The sequence below is a fragment of the Hippoglossus hippoglossus genome, chromosome 17, assembly GCF_009819705.1.
Source record: "Hippoglossus hippoglossus isolate fHipHip1 chromosome 17, fHipHip1.pri, whole genome shotgun sequence".
Taxonomy (NCBI): domain Eukaryota; kingdom Metazoa; phylum Chordata; class Actinopteri; order Pleuronectiformes; family Pleuronectidae; genus Hippoglossus; species Hippoglossus hippoglossus.
The window spans coordinates 17,494,526-17,505,091 of record NC_047167.1 but is presented as its reverse complement, the minus strand read 5'-3'; the positions used below and the strand labels follow the sequence as shown (position 1 = coordinate 17,505,091).

At 40.5% G+C, this 10,566-nt stretch overlaps 2 protein-coding genes and 1 long non-coding RNA gene across 5 annotated transcripts in view; 1 reads left to right on the top strand and 2 right to left on the bottom strand.

Moving 5' to 3' along the window:
• The first annotated feature begins 273 nt into the window (after window positions 1-273).
• zgc:113531 (uncharacterized protein LOC541359 homolog) lies at window positions 274-3,440 on the top strand. The gene is made up of 3 exons (XM_034613949.1): window positions 274-811; window positions 2,182-2,311; window positions 2,507-3,440. The coding sequence occupies exons 1-3, from the start codon at window positions 455-457 to the stop codon at window positions 2,695-2,697; spliced, it is 678 nt and encodes a 225-aa protein (XP_034469840.1). The 5' UTR covers window positions 274-454; the 3' UTR covers window positions 2,698-3,440.
• A 1,936-nt stretch (window positions 3,441-5,376) lies between these two features.
• LOC117778417 lies at window positions 5,377-8,453 on the bottom strand. Its single transcript, XR_004616780.1, has 2 exons — window positions 6,651-8,453; window positions 5,377-6,619 (listed from the first exon to the last, which is right to left on the bottom strand). It is a non-coding gene; the product is annotated as an uncharacterized LOC117778417 (long non-coding RNA).
• Window positions 8,454-8,534: 81 nt separating this feature from the next.
• The window catches only part of b4galt2 (UDP-Gal:betaGlcNAc beta 1,4- galactosyltransferase, polypeptide 2), a 121,226-nt gene continuing 119,194 nt past the window's right edge, over window positions 8,535-10,566 (bottom strand). For 2 of the 3 annotated variants that reach the window (XM_034613945.1, XM_034613946.1), the window contains exon 8: window positions 10,207-10,357. In XM_034613945.1, the coding sequence (XP_034469836.1) occupies window positions 10,207-10,357 (151 nt within the window). Of the gene's footprint in view, window positions 10,358-10,566 lie in introns of all 3 variants that reach the window. The other variant, XM_034613948.1, reaches the window with a different exon arrangement.

Here is a 10,566-nt window from a genome sequence, read left to right as displayed (position 1 = left end):
TTTTTTTTTCACAGTGATTTACGGTTTTAGGTTGTGTTCAAATAAATATAGTTGTATTCATGTTTAAAATGCGTCATATTCATATGAACACATGTGCAATGCACGGTGATAATTATGTTTTAATCCACTTCCGTCACACCTGAGCTCGTGTAAAAGTCTGTTTAGAGGTTTTAACCTCTCGGGGAGGGACAGACATGAGCTGAGCCTGTTGTGTGAACTCTGAAGGAACCGGTGATTATAACTCTCCCTCTTTCTCCCTCAGACCTCCACCCCCTTCCGGGCTCCGCGCAGCACTGAGCGCAGCCCGGGCAGAGCGCTGCTGGAGGGAGGACGCACGGACCGAGCTTCATCCAACAATGGAAGAAACCTTTACCCACTGATCCCAGCTTCTGTGGAGGTTTCCCTTCGCTCCATCGTTAACTTCTGCCGTGTTCTGGACTAAGTGAGATCAATCATGGCGCAGGGTTCCAGTGAGCGTCTCTCCGTGGCGCGCAGGACACGCGCGGGGCTGTTGGCACTGCTGCTGTGCGCGCAGGCCGGGTTTGGGTTCTCCGTCGCCGGGCAGCAGGACAGCACCTGCGAGGCCAACGGCAGCATCTACTACGTCGGGGAGTGGTACTTTCTGGACTCGGACCACTGCACCCAGTGCGAGTGCACCGCCGAGGGGTCAGCGTGCGCCCGCACCGAGTGCACCTCTCTGCCGGCCGCGTGCATCCATGTCAGCCACTACCCCACCGACTGCTGCCCCAGGTGCGAGAAGATCGGCTGCGAGTACCGAGCAGTGGTGTACGAGCTGGGACAGAACTTCCAGGTAGTGATGACACACGATCCCCATTAAATACACCACTGTGACTAAAGGGCCTTAAGAAAGTCTACACTGGATATACTGGTTTAATTACATTCATATATATCTATATTTCTATATAATATTTTATATTCCTTACACTTAAGCACTGCATGTTACGTTTTACTTGCTGATGTCTTTATGACTCTTGCTGATGTAATACTGCAAATTTCCCCATTGTGGGACCAATAAAGGATTATATATATATATATATATATATATATATAATCCTTTATTGGTATATATATATATATATATATATATATATATATATACACACATATATATATATATATATACATATATATATATATATATACATATACATATATATATATATATATATATACACATATATATATATATATATATATATATACATATATATATATATATATATATATATATACTGGTTTTTGTAAAGGCCTTTTCCAGCATAAACACTGACCTTGTGGGGACCTCACGGGGACTAAAACTGAAGTTCATTTCTGAGAGTCACATGTGAATTGTGGTTTGGTTGAGGTTGGATTAGGCCTGAATCAGCCATGGTGTAAATTGGGGATAAGGTTTTGGTTTAGCTGTCGAATGGAAGTCAATGTAAAGATGAGATAAGATAAGAAGAGATAAGATGAGATAAGATGAGATAATCCTCATTAGTTCCACAATGGGGAAGCAGCAGCAAGTTGCGTGTAAAATACACACAGAAAAAGTAATAAATATGTAAACATGCAACACAAACACAAGGAAATATATATAAATATTTTAAAATAGGAATAAATATGCAATGTAATCAGAATATGTACAATTTAAACAGAATATTGTGAGCAGAACAGTGTAACAGGATTGCACGTTAAACATTGAACAGCACGGTCCTAATGATATCTGTGCAAATGTAAGTGTGTGTGAATGGGAACAGAATCAAAGGAGGTTGCCAAGTCCAACACTGTAAAATAAAAATGTTTTTAAGATATTTGTTTTAAAGATATATAACAATTTGTTAGAAATATTTTCACTAAGCTAAAAATGTAGCTACTGTAACCACTGTTCCTTGTCATTCAAATATATAGGTATCTATAATTTTACTAAACATCTGTGTTAGAAATAAATGAGGACACGATCGTAATTCCTTCCAAAAAACTGAACCACATGATTTCTATTTGGGTCTAACTTGAGTATATAGAGTAGGGAATTGGAGGTAAATGGCGCCCCCTATCGAGATTGCATGAGGAGGGCCTGGGGAACAAACTGTCAGCTGACTAATGATTAACTCTCATTTACATCCTGAGGAGATTATAAAACAACGCATGCTGAGTCTCACTGAGTTTATTCTCTCCCAGCCATCAGAATGTGAGCAGTGCACTTGTGACAGTGATGGCATCGCCCGCTGCCTGGTTGCAGACTGTGCCCCTCCACCGTGCGTCAACCCCGTCTACGAGCCTGGAAAATGCTGCCCTGAATGCAAGGATGGTAAGCCTGAGAAAGACTGTGTTAAAAAGCACTGACGGCTTCTCATAGATGTAACAGAACTAAGCAGGCACCACCCTGAGATCTTTATTCTATCTTCAGTTTATCCTTTGCATGCAGAGGTGGGTGCAGACTACACCCAACACCATCCACTCAAGCAGTCCAACACATTTACCTTGCTGTTGCTCGTCTCCCCAGGTCCCAACTGCTACACTGACGCCTCCCGCGGTCAGGTGATTCCTGCAGGAGAGCCCGTGTGGGTCGACTCCTGCACCAAGTGTCGCTGTCATGACGGCCAGGACGCCGGCTACTGGGAGGGAAACCGTCTCGCCACCTGTTCCCGCCTCAAGAACTGCACACCTGAACAACCGTCCGCCCAGCACAACTGATCCGGGCCTGTCGGCAGAGAGTCAGCTGTCTTCTTAAAATACACATTCCTCGAGGGCCGATCAGCTGCAAACCTGCCGTGTCTAAGACGATGCTGAACCCTTCTCCGCAGCTAAAACAAAATGTCATCTGAAATGTCAGACTTAACGGATCATCGGCAGCCACAGAAATCTTTGGGAACAGCAACCAAAGACTTTAAGCTCAGCTGCCGTGTCAAGGATAATCCATCCAACATTTTTATATCACTGACGAGAACCCATGAATTTGTCACTTTGGTGGACAAAAGTGGATCCTTGTGTTTCTTTATCCTTTCTGCACAAACAGGACTGCAATTCGAGGCCGGAGGTTCAGAATTATCATCTGAAGTTGTGACCCTGTTGTGTTGCTGTTATTCTGTGCATTTTAATTAGTTACCAAAAATAAACTGACCCACCGAAACCTCAGGGCAACCACAGGCGTACTGGTTCCATCAATATGGGCCCACCGGCAAGTTGTTTCACCTCTTGGCCTCTGACAGCCTCATGCTGCCACGGCACAGTTATGTAAAGACGGACAGATTTGATTTCATATTGCTAAACTAGACACCAGACGCAGGAAAACAGGAATAAATGTCTTCATTCAAATACTAGAAAACCTTCGCCAAGGCCCAACAACACTCCCCTTAAACTGCCAGTTTTTTTAATCAAGATCCTTGAATTATTCCCTGGGAAATCAGTGACAAAAAGCCATATCTCACTATGTTAAATAAAATAACATAATAAAATCCCGGTTCTGCCCCCACATCCAGATCCGCACCGAAGGTTGGCGGGTACCACTTGACTTATACCACATCCTTCCACCAAGTTTTGTGTTAATCCATTTAGTAGTTTTTTGTGTAATCTTGCTTACAAACAAACTAACCCACCAACAAATTAACAGGGGTGACAACATGGGACAGTGTTGTAAAAATAATGCAAGAATAAGGGATCTCAAACACCAGCAACTCTTGTGCAACATTTAGAGCTTCTACCGAAAATTTTAAAAGTTTAAAGATTGAAATAAATCTGATAAGATCTACAAATAAAACTGACTCCAGTTTTCTGCCTTTAGACTTCAAAAAGATTGACTCCAGTGGATCAATATGTTTTTATAATTTTTAAGGCAAACTGGTAAACTACAGCCATATAACAAATGCCATGAGATTACTTGAATAGGATTTGTAATTGACCTGTCACGACTTGATGCAGCACCAAAAACGTATGCACAGCTGTGATGCAATTTAGACGAGTGAATGGCTCAGTGAGGCAATAAACAATTTGAACTGTTCTATAAATTTCCAAGTTTCATTTCCGTTCTAACTGAAACACAATGGATGAGACTGTGTCCTGAGACGTTGTAAGAGGCGTATAAGAGACTTTGCTATAGCCTAACATAACTGTACAGTAGTCGTAGACAACAGGGTTTTCATTTAATGGACTATTATTTGTGCATGTAAACTGTAGAGCAGGAAAAGAAAACATAATTTAGTGCTTTAGTACTTGTTATTACCATTTTCAGGTTAAAACGATCATTTACTGTCTTCAGAATCAGTGGATGATGAAATGTAGCATGAAGTATATATATATCGTCATTTTATAGTTTTGTACGCAGCCGGTCGTTCTACAATGATTTTGCAATTATTTTAATCGAGAGGGACATTTAAATGAAAACCAAAAATAATCGTATGTGTCTATGTGCAGTGTTCAAGCCTGTTTTTTATATCTAAGACACCAAAAGAGCTTCTCTATGAAGTGTAACGTTACGACTGATGAGTTCCTCAGCCTTAAATTACCATTATTTTAAAGTAAGGCTTGGAATGAAGTGCACACTTTTAGTCTTATGAGCATCTTCTAAATGATAATTTGTCAGAAAAGTGTAAGAATGAGACATAGGAGCTGTTCTACCATAGCATCATGATCATTTATGGGTAAAGGAAGAGTTGGACATTCAGGGAAATACACAAAATCTGCTTTCTTGCTTAGATGAGAAGATCAACACCACTGTACCTTTACACTAAACTAAGCTAACAGGCCTATGGACATGTTTACTGTGTATATCCCATTCCTTTAAGTGCAGGTTTCAATCCACCGCCTGAGACCAAAGGGAACTGACCCCCCCCCCCCCCCCCCCCCCCCCCCCCCCCTCCCCCAAACCATGTAATGTGTCCTGTTGGTAATATGCCTACATCCTGTAAAGTATTTCAAATTAAAACACCTTTTCATGTCCATTAATTACCGCTCACTTTGTGTTTTCTCTTCAGTCCATAATTTCTACATTACAAGAACAATTTGCTGTTTTGAAAACAATCAAAATAAAATAAACAATAAAAAAATATATGAAAAGAATAAGAAAATAAAAGAAAGACAGAGAGGTTTACAGATATGTTGATACTGCAAGATGGAGGAGAAAACAAAAACTAAAGAAGCCAGATGTACGCCTCAGGGTGGTATATAGCATTTTAGCTCACAGTCGGTGCAGACCACACACGAACACCAGTAACAGGCTTATAAAGGTTGTCATGACAACAGGAAATATGGTTTGCCAAAAACTGCGGATCTTACAGCTCCAGGGTAACCTTGGTCTGCAGGTGACGTTCCTGTGTAACCTGAGAAAAAAAGCAGGCCCATTAACACCCACACATTAAAAAAGACAAGACCATCCTACAATCTTTAACATCAGATTTATTGATTGTATAGAAAAAGTAGGTTTGTTATGACATAATGCATTCTATATAAGATATAACATTTTCAACATTCAATGTACAAAAAAGACCCATAGCTAGAGATACAGTAAATTTTTAAAAACGCCCAAAGGCCTGAAAGTTCCGTCTGCTCTCTGCAGCAGAAAAAGAAGAAGTATTTTAAGAAGCGTTTCGAGTACTTGAACACCTGAGGCGTGCTCGACAAGTGGAACGGCTTTAAAAATCTAACGTCCATCAGGAAACATCAAGCGCCCCTCGTGGTTCCTCTTATTCTCGAGTAACAGGAAACGTTTCAAACATGATTTTCACTCGGGTTTCGCTGTCGCTTACATCTAAATATCCATGTTACTGTTTATACACACTGTGGCCACGTCTGCCTCGCCACCTCCTTCACTTTCTCAGCTCGTACTCTCTTTGTTTAACTGACCTCGTGATGAAGCTCGGGACACTTCGCCCATTTTATACAACTCAGTCTGTGTGATCAGGTGGGAGGATTGAAAGAAGTGGGTATTTGGGTGTTGTGAGGTGGGAAGCAACAAACATTTTTCTATTTTAGAAATTTAAGGTGTATGTTATGGCCACCAGTATAGAAGATTCAACACGATTTACACAATTGTTGGTTCATTCACCCGCGACTGACCTAAAATCCAAAAGTGAATTAATCGAAACCACAGGTGTCAAAAATCAGATTTCAGAATAGTGTAATTTGTAGTTTTAACTATCAGCACTGCACATAACTAAGTTTTAAGGCAAACGATGATGTTTCTTCTTCACAAACATTTTCTCGTCGTTATTATCATAGCACAAATATCATCTATCATATATCTTAGTTTTTAACGTGTTTTAGAACCTGTCTGTTTTTAAATGTGTCACTGATCTTTGGAGCAGAATCGCTCCACTGATTCTGATTTTGTAAACTGGCTTTTAATTTGAAAATGAAGAAGCAAATATTTTCTAATACTCGAGTGAGTTTCACGTCAGTCCAAGCTGCTGCTCGAATATAGATTTGCCTTTTTTTTTGTTTTTTCAGTCAAGTCATCAAACTCGGAAATGGAATTAAAACTTGAATTGCTGTAGTGACACATTAACGCTTTAAAATAAAATCAAAGCCATAGCTGTGACTGTCTGTAATACGGTTTTCAAATTAAAAGGTGAATAAGAGGTAAAAACGTGAAGAAATCGATTTGGACATAAAGTAGAAAAAACTTACGACCGGGTTAGAAACCAAATCAAAACCAAACCTCATCACAAACAATGATTTAAAGCAGGATATGAGGAGATGAATAAAACAAGAATATTGCACAGGGTGAGCTGTAAGTAGCAAAGAGGAGGGACTGCATTGACCTCTCCATGTGTAGTCTGTTGACCAAGGACACTGAAACTCACAAGGAGAGCAAACTGCACTCTGACAAAAAAAGGATGAAAAGACAGAAAAGAGGGTGAATTAGGAGTGGAAGAAAGTGGAAGAAAGTGGAGGAAAGGACGATGATAAAAGGGGGAGAGACAAAAGGGAATAAGTACAGAGAGAGAGAGAGAGTATAGATCAAATGAAGATACAGTAAGTGGCACTGATTCAGAGACACAAAGAGGAGGCCTGTCGATATCTACTGAAAAGAGGAAGAAAAGCTCCTGTGAGACGCAGCACAGTCTGGAGTGGACTCACCACAAAGCACAACACTGTGCCGTTGACACACAGAGCCTGGACTGGCAGAGGAAGAAAGAGAACGTAATGAAAGAGGAGATGATGTAGAGAAAAGAGAGGAGAAGAGAGTGTGGATCCATGTGTGAATGCTGAAGACAGATCCAATCGTACCTTACACATAAGCGTCTTTTTCACAGGTATTAAGCTGCAACAAATATGTGTTCAAATCAGTATCATCTGTCTTACAATGCACATTTATACACATTGTCCTTTAGTGATACAGTATTACCCCTAATGACCTTCAATGCCTTTTTGTGTCATTTCCGAAGGCATCAGTTTGGTGTTCAGGCGTCAACAGTAGAGATGAGGAGAAACAAACAAACAACAAAAAGGATAAGAGCAACGCGTCAAAGTATAAAACAGTCAAAGGCTTTCGATATGATGATGGAGGAAATCCGTTTCGTTTGTTCATCTGTCAGAATTAAAATGAAAACCGTTTCAGTAGAAAAAGTGTACGTTTGATTCATTTAGCTCATCGCGTCTGTAATCTGACAGCGTGATGAAATGGATTAAAAATAAAGAACTGACGGCGATAAAATCTGAAGTAGAAATAGAGACGTCAGTCAAACGGCTAAAATGATAATAATTACTGCTTTAAAATTCACAAATTCCACCAGCGGAAGACTAGGACCTTATAATTTCCTCTGTCCGGATATGATTCTCTTTTTTCTCTTCACGATAAAAAGAAAAAATATAGTAGAGAGAGAAAATGGCATAGTAATAGTAGCGATAGAGTTCGAATGATTTGCAATAATTAAAAGAAATTCTGACTTCCAGGTTACATCACTGGCTGAAATAAAAAATAAAAGTCGATTATATCTCAGTTAATCTCGTGTCTGTGGAGCCGGTGTAAAAGCTACAACAGTCACCATGATTTTTCCTGTGGAACATGAGTCATGACTATATCCTGACAGCTCATTTCTGATATAAGCCCCCAAATTGTTTAGGAAAGATGAAAAAGTACATCATGACCGAATTAAATCTGTACTTAAACAAATATCGACCATATCCACACTGCAGACCTTTACCTGTGAAGTCATGCTCAGGGTGGGAAGCGTTCATCAACAGAATCATGTTGTATTGCTGTGATCCAGGTTGATAAATCATATAAACACACGGAATCTGACAGATTTTCAAACTGGAGGGATACGGGACAATATCCGACAACAGCTAACGTTAACATTCAACTATTTCCTCCCCATGAAGGCCGTTTCTATTCTGAAATATCGAAGCACCTCATGGCCAGAATTATTTACGACTGTGGGAAAATTAACAGGAAGTAAGGTTAACTGTCGTTGTGTCTTTTCACCCGACCTCAGAAATATTCTGGAGAAGTCAGTAATTTCACGTTATGCTTACTGGAACATATTTCTGTGTATTGTTCATACACTTCAAAGTTTGTTTCGTGCACTTTAACACTGGATGGAGGATTCAGCACTTAGAGCTTGATTCCAGTCCATTTTACAGCAATGTTAGCCAGGAAGTGGTCGAATGCTAACATAAGCTGCTGTCTAATGATGGCTAATGAACAAACAACTATGTAGTTTAACCTTGAAACATGGTCCCATGTCCCTGTAGATGTTTTTCTATTGACTTTCCAGTTGCTGATCAGTTAGAAAGCAGTGAAATAAAAACAGTTTGTCAGATTCTCTGTGTTAATAAACCTGGATCGCAGCGGATCGACATTATTCTGTTCACGACAGCATTTGAGCTTCATAGAAAAATGGCCACCGTGTGAATATGGACTATTGATGTTCCTCGAATGAATTCCTTCTCGAAGAGACAAAAACTTTATTTTTTAATGCGGAAATTACCAAAATAAATCTGAAAATATCTCCAGTATGGGCTACAGGGGTTAAGATCTTAACTGAGCTGTCAGAATATATATATATTTCTGCCCTGTTCCTCCATTTTATTTCACAATGCCTTCCCATGGTAGTTCCACCATGTCGCCTTCAGACCCAAGTGAAAACTTTCCGCATCGTCAATATTTTCACTTTTGTTGCAAAACCTCCAATAAGTCAGAGTCGGTTTCCAAAGTCTGAGTTCATATATAAAAAAAACCCAATGAGAACAGAAAGAGAGTTCTCTGGTGTCTGTCGCCGATGACGAACACGTTGTATCAGCTCCAGTTCTGAGTCTTCTGCTGTAGATGCAGGCACAATACACATTCAATAATTGATAGGGGAGGGTTTGAGTGAGTTATTCGATCCAAACAGGACACTCCCTGATGAAAAATGTCAATATGAAATTGTCATGTGTCCAGTGAGCGTCAGCCGATACCTCTGATATGCAAACCGTCATGATGCAGTTCCATTGTCCAACACTGCACGTCGTCACGTCATGTTAATGTTACAGCTTCCTCCAGGGGCGATCCTCGCTCCTCTGACCGTCACTGTTAATGCTTAGAAAGTGAATTCTTAGCCAGGTTTATTTGTCCTAAAATTTTCCAACCAGCAGGCAGCACATTTTGTATCCTTCAATCTCTCGGTCCGATTTAGTTTCCACGTTAACGGCCTGTTTTTCAATCATTGGTTTATATCACCTCAATCAATATATTCCAAGAAGTCCCTCTGGATGCTGTCCATCATTTCCAGAATAAGACATGAAAACTTTCCAAAGCGTGCCAGCTCCTGTCAGCGGCCTCTGTGGATATGCCATTGGATGCCCTCCAGTTTGCAAAGGTTGTGAACAGAAAGACATTGAGTTTGATGCCAACCTCCAGTCTGCCACCGATACTTTGGTCCACTAATCTGAAGTCACTGATTGGTAAATGTAGGAGGTGTGAAGCCACTGGCTGCTTGAAAAAAACAACACATCGGGAAGAGCCCGAGTCCTGGAAACAGACACGACAAGCTGAAATCTCAAAAAACAGACAGAGGGTGAGGAGAGATCAAGAGACTGTGATGTGCTTCTGACAACGCTTCCCTCCAACTCCCCAGTTTCTTTCCACATACAGTGTGTGTTCTCTTCACCTCCCTCATTTAATCTCTCCTTTTTCCACCTTTTCCCCCTCCAGTTAAATTGCATCACCCCCTCATCTTCCTCTCGTCCCATCGTCTCTCTCTATCTCTCTCTCTCTCTCTCTCTCTAGCCCTTGATAGGCCGAGGCGGTGCCTTGCCGATCTCCACGGAGATGTTTGTGTAGAGAGGAAACTTCTTGACCTGAACCACTTTGTAGGTCAGCGAGCTGATGCCGTCCTTCCTCATCGTGTTCTTTGTGTTCTGGATTTTATTGAATCTGACAGAGAGAGAGAGAGAAAGAATTTGATTAGTTAAAAAACATAACAGTGCCGGAGCTTCAAGATGAAATTTCAACATTTTTTAATAAGATTCTGTTTAATTGCTTGAACAGGGTTTGGGTTGTTGTGTATTGTAAATTTAAATGTGTGTTGAGTATATTATACTTCTGGAATAACAATAAAAAACATTGAAATATGGAGAAAACCT

What these genes read in the sequence shown, in the direction of transcription:
- zgc:113531 (XM_034613949.1), top strand. Translation starts at nt 455, where the DNA reads ATGGCGCAGGGTTCCAGTGAGCGTCTCTCCGTGGCGCGCAGGACACGC. An exon ending in AGCTGGGACAGAACTTCCAG is followed by an intron (nt 812 to 2,181) that starts GTAGTGATGACA and finishes ATTCTCTCCCAG; the next exon opens with CCATCAGAATGTGAGCAGTG. An exon ending in CTGCCCTGAATGCAAGGATG is followed by an intron (nt 2,312 to 2,506) that starts GTAAGCCTGAGA and finishes TCGTCTCCCCAG; the next exon opens with GTCCCAACTGCTACACTGAC.